We start from the raw sequence: 24659 nt of genomic DNA, 5'->3' as shown, positions 1-24659 counted from the left end.
CCTGGTTGGATTTTTTCTCAGGTTTTTGCCTGCCATATGAGTTCTGTTATACTCAGACATCATTCAAACAGTTTTAGAAACTTCAGAGTGTTTTCTATCCAAATTTACTAATTATATACATAGTCTAGCTTTTACGGCTGAGTAGCAGGCAGCTTAATTTGGGCACGTTTTTCATCTAAGCTACCCAATACCCCAAAGAAGTTAAGAAATGTATGGTCATCAGCTAATGCCGTGTTTGATATGAAGGGGACACTCCGTGCTTCACAGCTCTGGGAATAAATACCTAAAGAAAGGAGCTCATACAGTGCTGCTGGGGTAATGGTCCCACAGACAGACACAAAGACAGACTATTGTCATGGTGGCCCCAGTGTGTAGGAGTAAACTATTCAACAAGCAGGGTCACACCCAGCCTGCCATGACATGTTTATGAACGAGTCCGGGAGAAAATATTTCGAGATTTACACTAAACTTTTCTTCACCCTCCCCCAACAAATAGACTAATGAAAGTGGGCAATCTAGACCGTGGAACACTGATGGACAGAAACACATGAGCTGGTGGGCTTATTAATGTGAGTTCTCACAAGGTTAGAAGATTAATCAAATCAGGAAACAGAGGGGCTTGTATGAAAACAAAACAGAGCATGCTCAGATTGCCTCCATCAACCCCCATACATTGGCATGACATTTCCTATGCATTGTCCCACACAGCCTATTAACATGCAACACCAGTGGAATAAAGCAGAATAGACAAGAGAGAAATGCAATTATTTGACTAAAAAGACAGCTCATTGTATATGGCTCAATTTGGCAAGGGCTGGTATTTCTAAGAAGTGATACACATTAAATATTGGACAACACTATCATGCAAAACAGCCTTTAGTTCAGTAAAATGTTCGGTTAAAGAACAAGGTTAGTCCTCGTTTTAATATTTGCTCAGGCCGAGATGATACCAGTATGGCGATACGTTAGTACTGTGGCAAGTAAACAAAACATGAAGCGGATTTAACTTATTTAGGAAAAGAGCCCCAATGTTGGAAACTTAACATCATTATGTTGTCATCCAGAGTGATATTTATTTAATTTCTAAGCTATAGCACACAACTTAAATACAGCTGATTGTTAAAAGACCAAAGAGGTTGTCTGCGTCGTGTTTTCATTTTTGCCAACCCTAACATATTGCGATACTGGTATCATCACAGCCCTAGTAATTGCAACACTGACAGTTTACAAGAACCGATGTTGCAACAAAGTAGATTTATTCACATTTACAAAAAAAATAAGGATATCTTAACCTCATGACAATGGAACATCTTTTGCCCTCTATTAGTACATGTACAGTTTCAGGGGATATGCCTTCAAGTGATACTCATTTTATCATCAGTTGTTAAACCTCTGTCCTAAAAAGGGAAATATTTAGCCTGTTATGTACAAACCCACTCTAGCCCAGCCTACAGCAGCAGGATGAACTGAATCAACAGGGTAAAGGTCAACTCGGAGGCTGTTGGTTAGAGATAGAGTATGGCAGGCACACCACGGTCCCTTCAGCTGTCAGACCACATACGACTCCAGTGGATTCATGGATTTTTTCATTGAAAAAAAACAAACAAAAAACAACTGTTACCATGGCACAGCCATGCCTCTTACTTTCCGTATCACACCACATGTGTGTAGGGTCACTGTCCGGAGGAAGGGAGAGGCATGTGAGGACTGTGACCCCAGTGCTGAATATGCCAGCATAAGGAAGTGTTTTCATGACATAAAAAAATAATAACAGGGATAATTAGCAAGTCATTTGTTAACATAATTTCCTCCCTTATCTAGCAGCCACAAAAAGTTCATGTAATATTGGAATATTCAAATCGAGAAACAATATAGGCCTATGCCTGGCCAATACAATATTTTTGTTTGCCTAGTCAATCCATTTGAATAGTGTTGCAAGTAGTCACTGACTTTGAATTAGTTGGCAGGGTAAAGGACTAGGAGAACTAACACTATTTGCAAGAGAAAATGTTGGCTACTCCTTATTTGTATATTGCTGGAATGCACCTGCTAGCCCAAAATTGCCAGAACAGTCAATGACAAGTAGTGCATGTGGGCTTCATACTGTAGGCTTAGTCAATAGTATTTCATTGAAGTCTTCATCCTCACTCACGGAGGTGCCAAGCTTGAAAGGCCAGATAGAACCCCTTGACAGGAACAGAGGAAGTGGAAACAGCTTGGGTCATGATGACTCACCCTCCACATACATTAACATGCTGGGAAAAGTCAGGTTGTTTGACAGGCAAGAGGGCTCAGGGCTCCACCACTTGTTCTCCTGGTTGCTATTGCACCATACAACAACACTGTGAGTGATGGGTAAACCACTAGCCTACATCCCTGACAAGACATCCAGCCATTGACTACTGAGGGGTGGAAACATGGCATTGTGGTGTGGACCAATGCCATGTCCACTGGTCCATGTGGCTAGCTGCAGCTTTTGACCACTGAGGAGCTACTAATCCGATGGGCAGTGGTAGTAGTAGATCTTTTTGGACAAATACGCTTTTGTGTTGGGTCTTTTAGCCACAGTGCTGTATGGGCAATTGTCAAGGGAGGGATCTGAAATACCAAAGCATGATGTAGCTAGTAGGGCTGGGAATTGCCAGGGACCACACAATATGATACTTAGGTGCAGATACGATATGCATTGTGATTCTACACTGCAATTTTATTGTGATTTCAGGTTCCAAACATATTGCTCACTATATGTCTGCTGCAGAGAGACAAGAGCATGAGAAAATCAGTTTTGATCAGTCAGGGAAATAAAAGTTCTGAAAACATGTTGGCTCACCATTTAAAAAAAATAAAAAAAATGGAGAACAAGCTATAAGATGAAAAATGCCAGAGTTTTGGCACAGGTACAGCCAGCCGACTGTCTCTAGCTGACGCTGCCTGCAGTAGCAAAATAAAACAATTGTAACTAGGGGTGCACGATATCAGCCGATATTAGCTAAAAATGCCAACATCGGTAGGGGCCTGGTGTCTAGTTTAATGCCAATGTTAAAAACCGATGTCAAAGCTGCCGTGCATACCTACAGTGGGGCAAAAAAGTATTTAGTCAGCCACCAATTGTGCAAGTTCTCCCACTTAAAAAGATGAGGCCTGTAATTTTTATCATCGCTGTGAAAGGAAAAGTGATTTGACACAGGAACACGATTTAAATGCAGGAACCATTTTCAGGTCAATGTTAGTTTACTGTTGTCTTTCAGGAAACTGATTGGCAAGTCAAAACACTAGTGGTAGATAAACCATGCACTGAAAAAAGCCAGAAAAACAAACTGACAGGGAATGTAAGAACACAGTCATTATAAAAACACAAATGTTAGGCACCATGTAACTCTCAGAATTAACAAACTAGCCAACCATGTCACAGTTTATCCGCAAAAGAAAGCAACAGAGGAAACGGTGCGTCAACAAACCAATGTGGTGAGTCTGATAAGCAATGACTGGTAGGTAGGTAGGTCCCTGTCAGTAAAACATCACTGATATTTAAGCTTGGCTACATGTTCCAGTTTCCTGAATTGTTGCTTGATGCCATCTTCTGAGGGCCTAGGTCTAATGTGACTAGTACAGTGGTTCCCATCAAACATTCAACCTCCAGCTGCATACCCCTTCTAGCACCAGGGTCAGCGCATTCAAAAATATTGTTTTTTGCCATCATTATAAGCCTGCCATGCATGCACAAAGTTTTTCGTCACAACCTGGCTCATGGGAAGTGACAAAGAGCTCAAATAACAATAATCAATGATTTTGCTCTTTATTTAACCATCTTACATATAAAACCTTATTTGTTCATCGAAAATTGTGAACAACTCACCACAGGTTAATGAGAAGGGTGTGCTTGAAAGGATGCACGTAACTCTAATGTTGGGTTGTATTGGAGAGAGTCTCAGTCTTAAATCATTTTCCACATAGAGTCTGTGCCTGTATTTGGTTTTCATGCTAGTTAGGGCTGAGAATCCACTCTCACATAGGTACGTGTTTGCAAAGGGCCTCAGTGTCTTAACATCGCGATTTGCCAAGGCAGGATAGTCTGAGCGCAGCCCAATCCAGAAGTCTGGCAGTGGCTTCTGAATAATTTAAATTTTCCCAGAACCGCTTGTTGCAATTTTGATGAGGCTCTCTTGTTCAGATATTGTAAGTGGACTGGAGGCAGGGCATGGAAAGGGATAACGAATCCAGTTGTTTGTCATCCGTTTCGGGAAAGTACCTGCGTAAATTGCGCACCCAACTCCCTCAGGTGCTTCGCTATATCACCTTTGACATTGTCCGTAAGCTTGAATTAATTTGCACACAAAAAAAATAACCATACAGTGATGGAAAGACCTGTGTGTTGTCCTTGTTAATGTAGACAGAGAAGAGCTCCAACTTCTTAATCATACCCTCAATTTTGTCCGCACATTGAATATAGTTGCGGAGAGTCCCTGTAACCCTAGATTCAGATCATTCAGGCGAGAAAAAAACATACTCCAGATAGGCCAGTCGTGTGAGAAACGTCATCATGCAAGCGGTCAGACAAGTGAAAATTATGGTCAGTATAGAAATCTTTAAGCTCGTCTATCAATTCAAAAAAACGTGTCAATACTTTGCCCCTTGATAACCAGCGCACTTCTGTATGTTGTCAAAGTGTTACATGGTCGCTGCCCATATCATTGCATAGTGCAGAAAATACACGAGAGTTCAGGGGCCTTGCTTTTCCACAAGTTTACCATTTTCACTGTAGTGTCCAAAACGTCTTTCAAGCTGTCAGGCATTCCCTTGGCAGCAAGAGCCTCACCGTGGATGCTGCAGTGTACCCAAGTGGCGTCGGGAGCATCTGTTTGCATGCGCGTTACCGCTCCACTATGTCTCCCTGTCATGCTTTTGCGCCATCAGTACAGATACCAATACATCTTGACCACCAAAATCCATTTGATGTCACAAAGCTGTCCAGTACTTTAAAAATATCTTCTCCTGTTGTCCCGGTTTCCAGTGGTTTGCAGAAGAGGATGTCTTTCTTAATTGACCCCCACAAACGTAACGGACATATAGCAGGAGCTGTGCCAGGTCTGTTGACTCATCCAGCTGTAACCCATAGAATTCACTAGCTTGTATGCGAAGCAGTAGTTGTTGCAAAACATCTCCTGCCATGTCACTGATGCATTGTGAAAGTGTTGTTTGATGAAGCATTGTCTGTGTTTTTTTTTGCCTTTTCCCCCAGCCATATCTGTGGCAGCAGGAAGAATTAAGTCCTCCACAATAGTATGGGGCTTGCCTATCCTAGCCACTCAGTAGCTCACCATATAAGACGCTTCTAATTAAATGGTATCTGTTGCTTTTATACATGTCTTACTACTCGAAAGTCATCCTAATTCTCACTCAAACTCCAGTGGCTTATTTTTCAAATTTAGAAACAAAACATGCCAATGTCTGCGCAAGAGTGAAGGTTTCATCTGAGTTGTGAGATAGTACTACTTCACATATAACACAACACACTGTGGCTGAGGAAAGGCACTACTCCCAATCAATGTGGTTCTCATCATATTTGCACCTCTTTCGATGGTCCAATGTCCCTGTCTGTTGCTTTCCCAGGTAAGGGGGCAGTAGCTCTTCGGCTGCATCAGATTCACAACTGTCAGTGTCAATGCTTGCTGGGCTAACAACAAATGTAGAATTACTGATGTTAGCATTGGATGTGCTCGTGGAAGCAAAACAACTTGTGTCGTCAACAGGTAGAGAGTAGAGCTGGTATGTGACTCTATGGACGCGGGCCTTTCTAAATGGACTGTTTAAAAATGTGAAGAATATTATTATTTTATTTTTAAAAATGTGTTATTTAAATGTGAAACATTTTTATTTGGCGTACCCCTGACATTGCGCGTAAGTACCCCAGTTTGGGAATACCTGGATTAGTACATATTAAAGCAAGACGCCTAAAAATGGTACTAGAGAGAACAAATATGCCTGTTTCTAAAATTAATACAAATGCCTAGACACAAAAACCATTCAGCATCCATATTGCTGAGGTCCACAATACTGTCAACCAGGAAACCTATGACATTACAATAGCAGTGATATTACGTCGAAAGGTATTTTTTTCCCTCTTTACTCCCTCCCATAAGATCCTGCCGGGTACATCACTGCCTGGTGCGGCAACTGCACCGCCCTCAAATACAGGGCTATCCAAAGGGTGGTGCGGTCTGCACAACGCATCATCGGGGGCAAACTACCTGACCTCCAGGACACCTACAACACCCAATGTCACAGGAAGGTAAAAAAAGATCATCAAGAACAACCACCCGAGCCACTACCTGTTCACCCCGCTTCCATCCAGAAGGCGAGGTCAGTACAGGTGCATCAGAGCTGGGACAGAGAGATTGAAAAAAAAGCTTCCATCTCAAGGCCATCAGATTGTTAAAAACAGCCACCACTAGCAGAGAGGCGGCTGCCTACCTACAGACTTGACATCATTGGCCACTTTTAAAAAAATGGAACAGTAGTCACTTTAATAATGCCACTTTAAGAATGTTTACATATTTTGCATTTTACTCATCTCATATGTATCCTTCACCATCTATTATTTACTATCTATTGCATCATAGCCACTCTGTCACTTCTCATCCATATATTTTACACTTTAAAATGTTAATTTTATTGAATATCCGAAACATACAATATACTTGCAGTGAAGGCCCTCAACAACTACATCATACCAGTCATCCAACAGACTCCCATTCAGAGCGACACACAGAAGCATCCAGGGACAATGCCCTGCTCAAAGGCACATTGACAGATCTACCACTAGGCCAAAAAACGTGAACCCAAACCCTCCAAGATCCCCCCACAGCTCCCCAATAGCTGTCCCTCAACCACTCGAGACCCCTCCCATAGTCCACTCCCAAAGAAGAAAAATAAAAAATACAATTAATTCCATTCCCCCAGAACCCCCCAATGCACCAGCAACCAAGAGAATGAACTAAATAAAAGAAAAAGACAGAAAACAGCAAACAATGCAAATAAATAACTAAAATCATAACAGCAATACCAACTGTATATGTTTGTGTGCATGTCTGGCACTATTACATGTATGTGTGTGTTCGTGTATGTGTTTATTTGAATGCGAGTGTGTGTATATGCATGTGTACCTGCACGGCATCAGCCTCAGGCAAACCGGCATTAGTTGTAAAAACACTGCCCCTCAGTGTCTTTCAAACATAATAAAAAGTATGTTTTATTTTGACCATCATTCTATCTCCCGCACAGCAACAACACTCCCACTTGTCTTCGTTTCCACATCCCAACCCATCCACAGATTGCGAGATGAAGATAAATACTTTTACTTTGAGTATTAGTCCGGCGCCGACAGAGATGGCCACCTCGCTTCGCGTTCCTAGGAAACTGTAGTTTTTTAACGTGTTATTACTTACATTGGTACCCCAGGTCATCTTAGGTTTCATTACATACAGTCGAGAAGAACTACTGAATATAAGAGCAGCGTCAACTCACCATCAGTACGACCAAGAATATGACTTTCGCGAAGCAGATCCTGTGTTCTGCCTTTCACCCAGGACAACGGAATGGATCCCAGCTGGCGACCCCAAAAAACGACTTCGTAAAAGAGGGAAATGAAGCGGTCTTTTGGTCAGACTCCGGAGACGGGCACATCGCGCACCACTCCCTAGCATACTTCTCGCCAATGTCCAGTCTCTTGACAACAAGGTTGATGAAATCCGAGCAAGGGTAGCATTCCAGAGGGACATCAGAGACTAACGTTCTTTGCTTCACGGAAACATGGCTCACTCGAGAGATGCTATCGGAGTCGGTGCAGCCAGCTGGTTTCTCCACGCATTGCGCCGGCAGAAACAAACATCTTTCTGGTAAGAAGAGGGGCGGGGGCGTATGCTTTATGGTTAACGAGACGTGGTGTGGTCACAACAACATACAGGAACTCAAGTCCTTCTGTTCACCTGATTTAGAATTCCTCACAATCAAATGTTGACCGCATTATCTACCAAGGGAATTCTCTTCGATTATAATCACGGCCGTATATATTCCTCCCCAAGCAGACACATCGATGGCTCTGAACAAACTTTATTTGACTCTTTGCAAACTGGAATCCACATATCCTGAGGCTGCATTCATTGTAGCTGGGGATTTTAACAAGGCTAATCTGAAAACAAGACTCCCTAAATTGTATCAGCATATCGATTGCGCAACCAGGGCTGGTAAAACCTTGGATCATTGCTATTCTAACTTCCGCGATGCATAATTTATATGTTTAGAGATAATGATTCAATAATTCTACCCTGAAACTTAACCATTACGGATTATAGTTATGTAGCATGTATAAGGAATAATTAAAGTATTAAACATAAGTCCAACTAGGTTGGACTGGGAGGGAGATAAATGTGTGTGCCTAGGAAAACACAGAACAATTAAACTGTGTTTGAACTGACCTGGCTAGAACTCTGAGAAACTTATGATAGGACAGGGAGTACTTCTCAAGGTTTCCCTAATCTCGGGGGTATGGAACTGTCGGCTGGGTAGTGATACAAAGTGATGAGAACTATGGAGAAGGATAAAACTCACCTACTGTTTGTGTGTATGTATGTGCGTAGGATATCTACTGTTGGTGTGAAAGTATGTGTGTAATTAAGGAGCATGGTATAAAATGGATGTCTTTGTATAATGGACTTCAGAGTACCCTCGTGAATAAATATTTTGACTATTGTAAGCTGGGACTCTCGTCTGTTTCATTCAACCAGAATCTTACAAACTCTGGGTTGCAGAATGAGTAGATTATTGAAGTTTATGAACATTGATAATGAAATTCTCATAACAAAAATACCCTTTTCAAACATCTTTCCCATAAATACAGGTATTTTTAATCAACCAGCACATTTGAGTTCAGCCATAATATTTCAGGGGGTGAAATTGAAATTGTAGCCAGCTCTGCAATGCTTGTTTGAAGAGAGACACTTTGAAAAAAGTATCATTTTCAGTTATCAAAAATGAGACATGGCAATCTGCAAAGGCAAAAAGGCCATTTTAAAACAATGGATGATAATCTACTTGAGGACCATTTAGGATTCAAGTAAAACTTTTGAATAAGTGAAGCTTTTAGAGGGAGGTTTAGTGCTTTTATATTTAATCATCTCAACCCACCCAATTCATATTCATTATATAGATAGACACGTTTTATTTTGTCTGGTTTAGCATCCCAGATAAAGCAAGATATTTTTTGCTCATATGATTTGAAAAACAAAATCAGGAGTAGGCAGCGACATAAGTAAGTGAGTAAACTGAGATATGATTAAGGAGTTAAATCAGGGCAATATTTTCATAAATAGATATTTACCTCTCCGTGATTTCAGGAGCTTGTCTATTTTTATGTTTCCTATTGAAATTCATTGTGGAGAGCTTATTTATATATTTTGTGATATGAATACCAAGTATGTCTACTTCACCATCAGCCTATTTTATAGGTAAACTGCAGGGTAATGTAAAATACGTAATATTGTTCACTTATCATAATTAGGTTATGGTCCAGAGAGTACAGAAAAGCTATCTAGATCTTCAATGAGACATTGGAGGGATCTAGATTGCAGACTTAATATAAAACTTGAGTCATCAGCATACATGGAAACCTTTTTAAGCCTTGGATTTCTAATCCTCTAATGCTATTGTATCTGATTTTAATAGCTAGCATTTCGATGGCCATAACGAATAGATATGGTGACAGAGGACAACCTTGTTTCACTCCTCTTGACAATTCAAAACTCTGAGAAGTAGCCGTTATTTACTATTTTACACCTGGAGTTTCTATACATAATTTTTTACCCATTTTATAAAAGAGATTTACCAAAACTGAAAAAAACAGGCATTTATAAATAAAATAAAAAATCCAGTCTTACTTTATCAAATGCCTTTTCAAATAAATACCATACTATAAATACCAGGCCTGGTTTTATGATGTTCTATTATTTCTAGTAGTGGTCATATATTCTCTCCAATGTATCGTCCATGTAAACAACCTGTCTGATCAGGATGAACAATACCTGGTAAAACCCTTTTAATTCTGAGTGTTATGCATTTCGCTCGTATTTTTGCGTCACAACATTGAAGTGTAAGGCGCTTCCAGTTTTTTTTATATAGAAAGGGTCTTTATATTTGACATCTGGGTCTTATTTTAAAAGAGAGAAATCAGACCTTCCTGCTGAGTACCTGACAGACTACCATTTCTATAGGAGTAGTTAAAACAATCAAAAAAGGCTTGACATACCTCCACCGGTATCCGATCAAGCCCTGGGGTTTTTCCAGACTGAAAGGATTTATTAGCCTCAAAAAGTTATTCCTCTGTAATTTGTCATTCTGTACATTTGTTAATTTTCCATTTTTATATGATTTGGAAAGAATTCTTTAACGTAATTTTCATTCAGTGGGAGAGGATGAGACGGAGAAAAGAACATCTGCCCAAAATAATTAGCTTTCTCTTTTTAAAATATAATTTGGAGAATCATAGATGACTCCGTCTTCAGTAACGGGTTTCTGCAAATTACCTTTGTTAGCATTCCTATATTGGAGATTCAGGAAGAATTTTGTGCATTTTTCTCCATATTCATCCAGTTTCCTTCATTTTGTCATAGATTATATTAGATCGTTCTTGAATAAGTTCAAGTTCTTTTTCCTCTAACTTGTTTTGTATCTTGGTTTCAAGCCTTGGTTTCATGCCTTGGTTTCATGCCTTGGTTTCATGCATGTCAACATCAGAAGCCTCCTCCCTAAGTTTGTTTTACTCACTGCTTTAGCACACTCTGCTAACCCTGATGTCCTTGCTGTGTCTGAATCCTGGCTCAGGAAGGCCACCAAAAATTCAGAGATTTCCATACCCAACTATAACATCTTCCGTCAAGATAGAACTGCCAAAGGGGGAGGAGTTGCAGTCTACTGCAGAGATAGCCTGCAAAGTAATGTCATACTTTCCAGGTCCATACCCAAACAGTTCGAACTACTAATTTTGAAAATTACTCTCTCCAGAAATAAGTCTCTCACTGTTGCCGCCTGCTACCGACCCCCCTCAGCTCCCAGCTGTGCCCTGGACACCATTTGTGAATTGATCGCCCCCCATCTAGCTTCAGAGTTTGTTCTGTTAGGTGACCTAAACTGGGATATGCTTAACACCCCGCCAGTCCTACAATCTAAGCTAGATGCCCTCAATCTCACACAAATCATCAAGGAACCCACCAGGTACAACCCTAACTCTGTAAACAAGGGCACCCTCATAGACGTCATCCTGACCAACTGGCCCTCCAAATACACCTCCGCTGTCTTCAACCAGGATCTCAGCGATCACTGCCTCATTGCCTGTATCCGCTACGGAGCCGCAGTCAAACGACCACCCCTCATCACTGTCAAACGCTCCCTAAAACACTTCTGTGAGCAGGCCTTTCTAATCGACCTGGCCCGGGTATCCTGGAAGGACATTGACCTCATCCCGTCAGTTGAGGATGCCTGGTCATTCTTTAAAAGTAACTTCCTCACCATTTTAGATAAGCATGCTCCGTTCAAAAAATGCAGAACTAAGAACAGATACAGCCCTTGGTTCACCCCAGACCTGACTGCCCTCGACCAGCACAAAAACATCCTGTGGCGGACTGCAATAGCAGCGAATAGTCCCCGTGATATGCAACTGTTCAGGGAAGTCCGGAACCAATACACGCAGTCAGTCAGGAAAGCTAAGGCCAGCTTCTTCAGGCAGAAGTTTGCATCCTGTAGCTCCAACTCCAAAAAGTTCTGGGACACTGAAGTCCATGGAGAACAAGAGCACCTCCTCCCAGCTGCCCACTGCACTCCACTCCACTCCAACTGCTCTTAAACGCTAGTAAAACCAAATGCATGCTTTTCAACCGATCGCTGCCTGCACCCGCATGCCCGACTAGCATCACCACCCTGGATGGTTCCGACCTAGAATATGTGGACATCTATAAGTACCTAGGTGTCTGGCTAGACTGCAAACTCTCCTTCCAGACTCATATCAAACATCTCCAATCGAAAATCAAATCAAGAGTCGGCTTTCTATTCCGCAACAAAGCCTCCTTCACTCACGCCGCCAAGCTTACCCTAGTAAAACTGACTATCCTACCGATCCTCGACTTCGGCGATGTCATCTACAAAATGGCTTCCAACACTCTACTCAGCAAACTGGATGCAGTCTATCACAGTACCATCCGTTTTGTCACTAAAGCACCTTATACCACCCACCACTGCGACTTGTATGCTCTAGTCGGCTGGCCCTCGCTACATATTCGTCGCCAGACCCACTGGCTCCAGGTCATCTACAAGTCCATGCTAGGTAAAGCTCCGCCTTATCTCAGCTCACTGGTCACGATGGCAACACCCATCCGTAGCACGCGCTCCAGCAGGTGTATCTCAGTGATCATCCCTAAAGCCAACACCTCATTTGGCCGCCTTTCGTTCCAGTACTCTGCTGCCTGTGACTGGAACGAATTGCAAAAATCGCTGAAGTTGGAGACTTTTATCTCCCTCACCAACTTCAAACATCAGCTATCTGAGCAGCTAACCGATCGCTGCAGCTGTACATAGTCTATTGGTAAATAGCCCACCCATTTTCACCTACCTCATCCCCATACTGTTTTTATTTATTTACTTTTCTGCTCTTTTGCACACCAATATATGTACATGACCTGTACCTGTACATGACCATCTGATCATTTATCACTCCAGTGTTAATCTGCAAAATTGTAATTATTTGCCTACCTCCTCATGCCTTTTGCACACATTGTATATAGACTCCCCCTTTGTTTTCTACTGTGTTATTGACTTGTTAATTGTTTACTCCGTGTGTAACTCTGTGTTGTCTGCTCACACTGCTATGCTTTATCTTGGCCAGGTCGCAGTTGCAAATGAGAACTTGTTCTCAACTAGCCTACCTGGTTAAATAAAGGTGAAATAAAAAATAAATCTCTGTAGTATTGTTTTTATTGCGATCTACCTGTACTATTAGTTCATGGATTTCCCTTGTTAGTCTTGTCTCTTTAGCCAGAAACTGCTTTTTTATTATTGAAGAATATTGAATTGAATGATCTCTGAAAGTACAGTGGGGTAAAAAGTATTTAGTCAGCCACCAATTGTGCAAATTCTCCCACTTAAAAAGATGAGAGAGGCCTGTAATTTTCATCATAGGTACACTTCAACTATGACATACAAAATGAGAAAAAAATTCCAGAAAATCACATTAATTTATTTGCAAATTATGGTGGAAAATAAGTATTTGGTCACCTACAAACAAGCAAGATTTCTGGCTCTCACAGACCTGTAACTTCTTTAAGAGGCTCCTCTGTCCTCAACTCATTACCTGTATTAATGGCACCTGTTTAAACTTATCAGTATAAAAGACACCTGTCCACAACCTCAAACAGTCACACTCCAAACTCCACTATGGCCAAGACCAAAGAGCTGTCAAAGGACACCAGAAACAAAATTGTAGACCTGCATCAGGCTGGGAAGACTGAATTTGCAATAGGTAAGCAGCTTGGTTTGAAGAAATCAACTGTGGGAGCAATTATTAGGAAATGGAAGACATACAAGACCACTGATAATCTCCCTCGATCTGGGGCTCCACGCAAGATCTCACCCCGTGGGGTCAAAATGATCACAAGAACGGTGAGCAAAAATCCCAGAACCACACGGGGGGACCTAGTGAATGACCTGCAGAGAGCTGGGACCAAAGTAACAAAGCCTACCATCAGTAACACACTACGCCGCCAGGGACTCAAATCCTGCAGTGCCAGACGTGTCCCCCTGCTTAAGCCAGTACATGTCCAGGCCCGTCTGAAGTTTGCTAGAGAGCATTTGGATGATCCAGAAGAAGATTGGGAGAATGTCATATGGTCAGATGAAACCAAAATATAACTTTTTGGTAAAAACTCAACTCGCCGTGTTTGGAGGACAAAGAATGCTGAGTTGCATCCAAAGAACACCATACCTACTGTGAAGCATGGGGGTGGAAACATCATGCTTTGGGGCTGTTTTTCTGCAAGGGGACCAGGACGACTGATCCGTGTAAAGGAAAGAATGAATGGGGCCATGTATCGTGAGATTGAGTGAAAACCTCCTTCCATCAGCAAGGGCATTGAAGATGAAACGTGGCTGGGTCTTTCAGCATGACAATGATCCCAAACACACCGCCCGGGCAACAAAGGAGTGGCTTCGTAAGAAGCATTTCAAGGTCCTGGAGTGGCCTAGCCAGTCTCCAGATCTCAACCCCATAGAAAATCTTTGGAGGGAGTTGAAAGACCGTGCTGCCCAGCAACAGCCCCAAAACATCACTGCTCTAGAGGAGATCTGCATGGAGGAATGGGCCAAAATACCAGCAAGTGTGTGAAAACCTTGTGAAGACTTACGGAAAACATTTGACCTCTGTTATATACCCTTTGTTGGCAATGACAAAGTATTGAGATAAACTTTTGTTATTGACCAAATACTTATTTTTCACCATAATTTGCAAATAAATTCATTAAAAATCCTACAATGTGATTTTCTGGATTTTTTTATTATTTTTATTTTGTCTGTCATAGTTGAAGTGTACCTATGATGAAAATTACAGGCCTCATCTTTTTAAGTGGGAGAACTTGCACAATTGGTGGCTGACTAAATACTTTTTTGCCCCACTGTACATTTAAAAAAGTATCCCAAACAATAAGGGGATTTGCTGAACCTATATTATACTGGAAAAATTCAGTTAAATTATTTTGTCTTAGTTAAAAATAAGTTGTCCTCCAGTATAAGAGAGAAAGAGACAAGAAAGTAGTCAAGACGACTAGCTTGATTAAATCTCCATGTATCTCTCGCTAGGTCGGGGTTTTTTAGTCTCCAAATATCCGCTATTTCTAATGTGTCCAAAATATTTGTGACTTCTTTAAGGGCACGGTGATGATAGTTTGTAGAGTGATTACCTTTCCGGTCCATTGAGGTACTTAACACTGTTATAGTCTCCTAACATAATGATATGTATATCTATTTTATATATTCTCATCCCATTCCTTTACTAGATTGTGTGTATTAGGTTGTTGTGGAATTTGTTAGATATTACCTGTTAGACACTGCTGCGCTGTCAGATCTAGAAGCATAAGCATGTCGATACACATGGTTAGCAGATGTTATTGCGAGTGTATGTGACCAATACAATTTGATTTCTGTGTTTTTCAACCTTTCAAACACACACACACAGCAAAGCACCCATTTCCTGTCATGACCCATTCATCTTACAGTGCAGGTTGGTGATGCACACCCTACCTCTGTCTGCTCACCATGGGAAGGAACAAAACGGAAACAGCTCTGCCCATCATGTAACGGTGTTTACACTACTGTAGCACCACACACACACACACACTACAACCAGCTGAGGGCGGGAGTGTCTTAATTGAAAGTTCCAACCCTACACGCACTACAGTAAGAGTATGATTAAATGCAGCTGTGGGTTAATCATGGCGTATTCAGAGACTTAAATTAGAGAAGCAAAAAAACGATTGTCACATTTCCTCCTAAGGTGAAGAAATGTATTGCCTTGGGTATCAATTAGAGGTCGACCGATTATGATTTTTCAGCGTCGATACCGATTATTGGAGGACCAAAAAAGCCAATACCGATTAATCGGCCATTTTTTTTTATTTGTAATAATGACAATTACAACAATACTGAATTAACACTTAATATAAAACATCAATAAAATCAATTTAGCCTCAAATAAATAATGAAACATGTTCAATTTGGTTTAAATAATGCAAAAACAAAGTGTTGGAGAAGAAAGTAATATGTGCCATGTAAAAAAGCTAACGTTTAAGTTCCTTGCTCAGAGAGAACATATGAAAGTTGGTGGTTCCTTTTAAACATGAGACTTCAATATTCCAAGGTAAGAGGTTTTAGGTTGTAGTTAATTTAGTATTTATAGGACTATTTCTCTCTATAACATTTGTATTTCATATACATTGGATTATTGGATGTTCTTATTAGGCACTATAGTATTGCCAGTGTAACAGTATAGCTTCCATCCCCCTCCTCGCCCCTACCTGGGCTCGAACCAGGAACACGTCGACAACAGCCACACTCAAAGCATCGTTACCCATCGCTCCACAAAAGCCGCGGTCCTTCCAGCGCAAGGGGAATAACTACTCCAAATCTAAAAGCGAGTGACGTTTGAAACAGTATTAGCGCACACCCAGCTAACTAGCTAGCCATTTCACATTGGTTACACCAGCCATTAGGCTGATAGGCTTGAAGTCATAAACAGCGCTGTGCTTGCGAAGAGCTGCTGGCAAAACGCACGAAAGTGCTGTGTGAATGAATGATTACGGGCCTGCTGCTGCTCAGTCAGACTGCTCTATCAAATCAGACTTAATTATAACATAATAACACACAGAAATACGAGCCTCTGGTAATTAATATGATCGAATCCGGAAACTATCATTTCAAAAACAAAACGTTTATTATTTCAGTGAAATACGGAACCGTTCTGTATTTTATCTAACAGGTGGCATCCCTAAGTCTAAATATCCTTGTTACATTTCACAACCTTCAATGTATGTCATAATTACGTAAAATTCTAGCAAATTCATTCGCAATGAGCCAGGCAGCCCAAACTGTTGCATATACCCTAACTCTGTGTGCAATGAACGCAAGAGAAAATGACACAATTTCACCTGGTTAATATTGCCTGCTAAATTGGATTAGTAGTTATAAATAGTGATTATGATTGATTGTTTTTTATAAGTTTAATGTTAGCTAGTAATTTACCTTGGCTTTTACTGCATTCGTGTAACAGGCAGGCTACTCGTGGAGTGCAATGGTTAGAGCGTTGGACTAGTTAACTGTGCGGTTGGTTGCAAGATTGAAACCCCTGAGCTGACAAGGTGAAAATCTGTCGTTCTGCCCCTGAACAAGGCAGTTAACCCACAGTTCCTAGGCAGTCATTGAAAATAAGAATGTGTTCTTAACTGACTTGCCTAGTTAAATAAAAAGAAGGTATAAAAAATATATATATATATATTTTAATAATCGGAAATCGGTGCCCAAAAATTCCAATTCCCTATTGTTATGAAAACTTGAAAATCGGCCCTAATTAAAATCGGCCATACCGATTAAATCGGTCGACCTCTAGTATCAATACTACGTCACCACTAGACAAATTCCCTGAATTTCGTACATGGGGCCTATTTGTTTATAGCCTGAACATTAGGCTACACCGGAAACATGGAAAGGATGCCCTTGAACAGGGGGAATCCAATTAAGCAATCTCTGACCTTGGTTGACAATACACCACACAAGAACACTAGCATTTTCACAAACTTGGAAAATGCATGGAAAATAAGAATGTTGACAACAAAGAGGGTGAGATGGGGGAGTGCTGGGGGGGAAAGAGAGAGCTGCCAGCAGAGTGCACTTTATCTGATTGGATGAGTCAAGGACAATCCTTTGTGGACACATACTGTATGAAGTGTGATACCAATGGAGAAAACAAGATCCAAAATTAGGCATATTTTGCCCCTGTTGACTTGTTTTGGAAAAGATTGGGCAGCCTTCTCTGTCAAGAGCTTTCAGGGGCAAATAGGGAAAAACTTGGGGCACAAAGCCCCTCTGACCCCGTGTATTTCTGACACTGACATTGAACATCTTGAATATGGTCAATATTTGCCTTTGTGAGTGTGAATATACTAGAATGCTGCTCTGCATGCTTCAAACTAACAAATACAATATTAAGTGTTTATACACTGCTCAAAAAAATAAAGGGAACACTTAAACAACACAATGTAACTCCAAGTCAATCACACTTCTGTGAAATCAAACTGTCCACTTAGGAAGCAACACTGATTGACAATAAATTGCACATGCTGTTGTGCAAATGGAATAGACAACAGGTGAAAATTATAGGCAATTAGCAAGACACCCCCAATAAAGGAGTGGTTCTGCAGGTGTTGACCACAGACCACTTCTCAGTTCCTATGCTTCCTGGCTAATGTTTTGGTCACTTTTGAATGCTGGCGGTGCTTTCACTCTAGTGGTAGCATGAGGAGACAGGCCAGTACATCAGGAGACGTGGAGGAGGCCGTAGGAGGGCAACAACCCAGCAGCAGGACCACTACCTCCGCCTTTGTGCAAGGAGGAGCACTGCCTGAGCCCTGCAAAATGACCTCCAGCAGGCCACAAATGTGCATGTGTCTGCTCAAACGGTCAGAAATAGACTCCATGAGGGTGGTATGAGGGCCCGAAGTCCACAGGTGGGGGTTGTGCTTACAGCCCAACACCGTGCAGGACGCTTGGCATTTGCCAGAGAACACCAAGAGTGGCAAATTCGCCACAGGCACCCTGTGCTCTTCACAGATGAAAGCAGGTTCACACTGAGCACATGTGACAGACGTGACAGTCTGGAGACGCCGTGGAGAACGTTCTGCTGCCTGCAACATCCTCCAGCATGACCGGTTTGGAGGTGGGTCAGTCATGGTGTGGGGTGGCATTTCTTTGGGGGGCCGCACAGCCCTCCATGTGCTCGCCAGAGGTAGCCTGACTGCCATTAGGTACAGAGATGAGATCCTCAGACCCCTTGTGAGACCATATGCTGGTGCGGTTGGCCCTGGGTTCCTCCTAATGCAAGACAATACTAGACCTCATGTGGCTGGAGTGTGTCAGCAGTTCCTGCAAGAGGAAGGCATTGATGCTATGGACTGGCCCGCCCATTCCCAAGACCTGAATCCAATTGAGCACATCTGGGACATCATGTCTCGCTCCATCCACCAACAGACTGTCCAGGAGTTGGCGGATGCTTTAGTCCAGGTCTGGGAGGAGATCCCTCAGGAGACCATCTGCCACCTCATCAGGAGCATGCCCAGGCGTTGTAGGGAGGTCATACAGGCACATGGAGGCCACACACACTGCTGAGCCTCATTTTGACTTGTTTTAAGGACATTACATCAAAGTTGGATCCGTCTGTAGTGTGGTTTTCCACTTTAATTTTGAGTGTGACTCCAAATCTAGACCTCCATGGGTTGATAAATTTGATTTCCATTGATAATGTGTGTGATTTTGTAGTCAGCACATTCAACTATGTAAAGAAAAAAAGTATTTAATAAGTATATTTCATTCATTCAGATCTAGGATGTGTTATTTTAGTGTTCCCTTTATTTTTTTTGAGCAGTGTATAACAATGTCAATTGTCGAAACTCATTGAAGTTCTTTGGACATGTGAGGGGAAATATAATCCAGGATTACATATTTTTCCCACAACCCCACATTCTGAAAGGCTTTGCTATGCCTCCCTAACAAGCCACTGTGCATTACCAAAGCACAGGACTCAGTGCAACGCCTGATGGCTCAAACACTTATTCTCCACATACAAGCAAGGCCTTTCGGCAGTCTCTCTCGGAGTCTTGCTGACATCTTATCTTCTCTTGGCAAATGCTGTCCAATACATTCAAATGTCAGGGGAAGTCACACGCCCCATATAATGTCTGTGTGAAACAGCAGAATGGGAGATAATGAAGCCGGTGTGTGTAGTGCCACAGCGCTAGTGAAAAGACTGCATCTCAACAAGTGAAGAGAATATGATCCGTTGGAACATAGGGATGTTCCTAGTCAATTAACATGGTTGCCTACTCTACTTCCTCCTTAGAAATTATGGCTTTTGGATCAGTACCAGCTAAAAATGTTTCTCTCAACAAGAACAGATTAGCCAGATCTCCTGCTTTCCCTCTATGAATAATTAATTTCCAACCCTGGAAACATATTTGAGTCAAAAGGGAAGAATCTGTTACCACAAACCCTAACAAATCATTAATATCCACCCATGATTTAAATGTGTACATGACACTGCAACAAAATTTCCCCATGGGGACAATAAAGTAAGTAAGTAATGAATCAAGCCTATGGTTTTAGGACAACATCTCACATTCATTATTAATTTGCGTGTGGCATCTGGCATTGAATTATAGATAACATAATTTGCCTTTCCAGTAAAATGTATAAGATTATACACAGTGTACAAAACATTAGGAACACCTGCTCTTTACATGACATAGAATGACCAGGTGAATCTTGGTGAACGCTATGATCCCTTATTGATGTCACTTGTTAAATCCTCTTAAAATCAGTGTAGATGAAGAGGAGGAGGATTGTGTACCATTCAGAGGGATTTAAGTGCATTTGAGCGGGGTATGGCAGTAGGTGCAGGCACACCGGTTTGAATGTGTCAAGGGTTTTTCATCCTCAACCGTTTCCCGTGTGTATCAAGAATGGGTGGTGGACCAAAGGCCTTCCAGTCAACTTGATAACTGTGGGAAGCATCCCTGTGGAATGCTTTCAACACCTTATAGAGTCCATGCAACTCAATATTAGGAGGGTGTTCCTAATGTTTTGTACACTCAGTGTACAATGATCGGAGGCTCTGAGCATATAGCCTAAGCCTAGAGGACATTAATTGCTATAGTGGTGACCAAGTTAATCCCAAACTCTCCCTTTGAACACAAATCTGTGCTTTTAAAATTGCGTTTGGAGTGGACATTGGCGGACTTATCTTAGTTTATGAAAGAACATTGTCATGGTCCTTTTAGAGAACTGTTTCCTCAGTAAACATTTGATTTCCAGTCACAGAAGGCAGTGCTGGGTCTGGGTTATATCCTCTTTTCCACAGAAAGCAAACATCATGGTGAACCATCACAGACTCTAGGCGGCATCCTCTCCATTCACACTCTCAGTTGGCAGCAAAAACTCTTAAGGACACACCAGGGAACATGTGCCTCACACAGAGCTCTGCTGCTGCTCTGTTTAGTTCTGCCATCCCTGACATCAAAATTACTATCTGACCCAACATAACATTGGGTGAACCAATTCAATGCTGAAGGCATGGTTTAAAGCATTATTCTTTACACCCTTCAAATGAACCGTGATCAGACACGGTAGGGTAGGTAAAACCTATATGGCGTAACATTGAGTTGATTCACGAATCAAACCACATGAGAAGACTCATCACCATAAGGACAGTTGAAGACAGGGAGGAAGGATGTACTTTTACAGTATTAGAATTTGAGCGTATGTCCCAGTCCCTTGTATGGATTGGAGTCATTACTGTACTAAAAGACAAATAGGAAAATGAAAGGTTCAAACTTGGCCATCATGAATAACATAAGTCAACAAACACCCATGATTAATGCAAATGAGTGGGAATATTAGCTCACCGAGGAGAGCCATGAAACATGGTTCATTCTACTTTATCAGCTAATGAGAGTTCAAGTGGAATCAAACAAAATAATGAATTAGGATGATAAATTATGCACTAGTAATTTCAATATGGGGATTTAACAACACAATAACAATTTATGAGGAGCAAATAAAATCCAAGTCCTGATCATTTAAGCAGCCCTTGCCATCTCTGAAACACTAAATCTGCAGTGGAATGTTTCTGTTTCCATCGTTGAACAAACAAACAGGACACCAGTTAGGAGTTGCAGGGGAGCTCAATGCTCAGGGGAACACAAGGCCCACAGCAGCTTCAGGCAGATCAATGACTCACTTTGTGTTCACACACACGAAAAAAACAGACCATCAGAGCAGGTAAAAAAAAAAACAGACCCGGCATATGTCTTTTATCCCATGGCAAACAGGTGAGGGAAATGAAAAATGCATTCGATGTCAGACAGATGAGGCGTATAGTCAACTCAGCGGTAGTCAGACCCAGATGGAGTGGGACCTTAACAGGGCGAAGAATAATGAAGTCAAACATTTGATGCCATGTTTATGAAATAGCCTTCATGGGTCAGTAAAAGTATATTCTAATGCATGCTACTACGTCACAGGGGACATCCTGTCTATATGTGTCATGTTTTCAGGAGGTCTGAGTGCTGAATGAATTCAAATCAGATTAGAATGATGAAAATACAGATCACTAACTACATGTAGCCTACCATATAAATCAAGTAATGTTTGCATCAGAGCCAGAGAGATCTAGCTAGGCTGTGTAAAATACAAAAAGAAAAAAAGTCAGCGAGTGGGCATATCATGAGAATGACAATTGTAATTTACAGTGTCACAATGTGTGATTAGCCTTTTCATTTCTGTCGAAATAGCTAGAAAATTCTGTACATTAGCATGTAATCACTTTGCCAGCAAACATCTATACAAATGAACTTGCTACTAGACCAGGGGTTCCCAAACGTTTACTGCACAAGACCCTAAATTGACACTAGAATATACAGAGGATCCCATTTGGAAAAAGTATACCCCCCAACGTTAGTGAATGCTGTGTGTTCATATTTACTCAATTTTAGGTCCTGCCGGATGTCCAGAACTATGAAAGTACATTCTAATAGCGTAAGAGGTCTTAGTCGACACAAACAAGTTGTATTCTAAACCGAGTTGAAGACAAAAAAAGTTATTAATTTGTTTGATAAGATCACTGTCTCAGGGTAACCCATTTCACGTTTGGGAACCACTAACATTACTAGACTCTCAGAACTAATAGTGCGTGACTGAAACTGCAGTGATGAGGACTAGTATGTTGATACTATATAACTTTTAGTAAACATTACATTCTATATAGTTGAGAATGTCTTAAGAAAATTATCCATCACCGTTACATTCTTATTTCACTTCGGTGGACCTTTCGTAGGCTCTCTCGATATAGTCCTAGCGGAACCATAAATGTAAAAAATAAAAAACAGGAGCTGGACCCCTCCCAGCTAGGTAACGTTAACGCTGCTAGCCTAGCTCGCTTGCTACCATTTCCTCAATCCGATTAGCGAGCTAGCTAGCGATGAAACACTTTTCTTTCTGTATGAATCAGAATGCCCAAACTTACCTTTAATGGTCCATATGCCATTAAACAGCAAGAATTGAATCAAGACCATATCGATTAAATTCATTGTTAGTACATTGGCACCGCGAATGCTTTACTGTTTCGATTTGCACTTCTTAAAGGCGCAGTCTGCGCTCTGTTTATGGCAGTACCTTCACAACCGCCTTTCACCGCTTGTCTCCAACCGCCTGACGTCAAGCGCAGGCAAGTACTAGTAGTCCCTCCTACCTCACTAGCGCAACAAAACCTGTTTACTTTTATTTGATAGGGCCGCTTATATTTGTTGAAAACAATTAAAGTATAATAAATTCAACAGCGACAAGCCAAACCACTTTTCAATATCAAGTTAGCCTACACATTAATTGTATTTATTTATTAGTATCCCATTAGACAACGCCAATGGTGACAGCTAGTCTTTCGACATATAACGAAAGAGACATTACAGACAAAATACTTGACAATTTGCATACATTTAAAAACATTAACATGTTTTGAGTGTGTGCAGCTATCAGTTGCACATACATGTTAGCACATTCAAGCAACAAGTATGTCACGTGGGGGAGAGGCGTTGTGCTGTGAGGTGTAGCTTTGTTTTTTGAAAACTGTGACTTTGTTGAATGTGCCTACATAACATGTCCTGGCTACCTACACCTGCCCTTGCTTGTTCTCTGCATTTGCCTCTGCGCTGATCGTCTTTGTTGAGATTCCCTAAAAACAGCCACTTCCATACATCTACAACCAGAGGTGACTGTTTTATAACAGGTTAGGAGAACTTACATAGCAGGTTAGGAGAATTAACGTAGCAGGTTAGAATAATTAGATTAAGGATATGGTTAGGAAAGGGTTAGCGAAAACGCACTCCTTGTAACACCAACTATTGACTGCAAAAAAATGCGTCTCTTATTTCCCATAGACATACTGTACATCAGACATACAGCGTTGATCTTTTCACTGTGTAGCTTCTGCCACTGTGTGGCTAAAAAAAAGCCACTACACTGACTGAACTGGAAACCTCAACTTGTCAGTCTGCTGCTGCTACCAGATACAAGGTGATGAAGACCTACGCACCTCTTCCTTCCCTGTGCACGCACACACATTTTGTGAAGGTATTACTTCAGCCATTAGAATTCTATTCATATAAAAATGAAAATAAATTAACAAGGCAACAGTAAATGTCATTTGCATGAATGATGCAGATTTTCATTTATTAATCAAAATGACGCAGAACAAAACAAATAACACTACAACCACAAACCACGATCCTCAAAGGCTATGTGCCCTAAACCAAGTCAACTTCCCACAAAGACAGATGGAAAAATAACTACCTAAGTATGGTTCTCAATCAGAGACAACGATAGACAGCTGCCTCTGATTGAGAACCACACCCGGCCAAACACAAAGAAATAGAGAACATAGAAATAAAGAAACTGGAATGCCCACCCTAGTCACACCCTGGCCTAACCAAAATAGAGAATAAAAGCCTCTTTATGGCCAGGGCGTGACACCTCCCTACTCTTCTACATTTGCACACTCTGTACATAGATTTTTCTATTGTGTTATTGACTGTACGTTTGTTTATGTGTAACTCTGTGATGTTGTTTTTGTCGCACTGCTTTGCTTTATCTTGGCCAGGTCGCAGTTGTAAATGAGAACTTGTTCTCAACTGGCCTACCTGGTTAAATAAAGGTGAAATAAAAATTAATAAAATGGCATCTGCTGAGGGATTCCTTCGTGCTGCATCCCCAGTTGCTCTTTCGTCAAACAACATCCAAACAGCAGACGT

General features: G+C 41.4%; 1 protein-coding gene across 5 annotated transcripts in view; it reads right to left on the bottom strand.

The window, feature by feature from the left end:
• The window catches only part of adam10a (ADAM metallopeptidase domain 10a), a 102273-nt gene extending 79148 nt beyond the window's left edge, over window positions 1–23125 (bottom strand). The window contains exons 1-3 of one of the 5 annotated variants that reach the window (XM_036980804.2): window positions 22880–23089; window positions 21987–22035; window positions 21596–21772 (exon numbers count right to left, since the gene is read on the bottom strand). Coding sequence is in view for 3 of the 5 variants with exons in the window: in XM_090238671.1 (XP_090094797.1) it covers window positions 21655–21772; window positions 22880–22900 (139 nt within the window). In the remaining 2 variants the exon portion in view is untranslated. Of the gene's footprint in view, window positions 1–21595; window positions 21773–21986; window positions 22036–22879 lie in introns of all 5 variants that reach the window. The other 4 variants (XM_090238672.1, XM_090238671.1, XM_036980803.2 and 1 more) reach the window with 4 other exon arrangements.
• Window positions 23126–24659: the final 1534 nt, after the last annotated feature.

Source organism: Oncorhynchus mykiss, chromosome 6 (assembly GCF_057628025.1).
Source record: "Oncorhynchus mykiss isolate SJ-2025 chromosome 6, ASM5762802v1, whole genome shotgun sequence".
Taxonomy (NCBI): Eukaryota; Metazoa; Chordata; class Actinopteri; order Salmoniformes; family Salmonidae; genus Oncorhynchus; species Oncorhynchus mykiss.
This window is presented reverse-complemented; position numbering and strand designations above follow the sequence as displayed.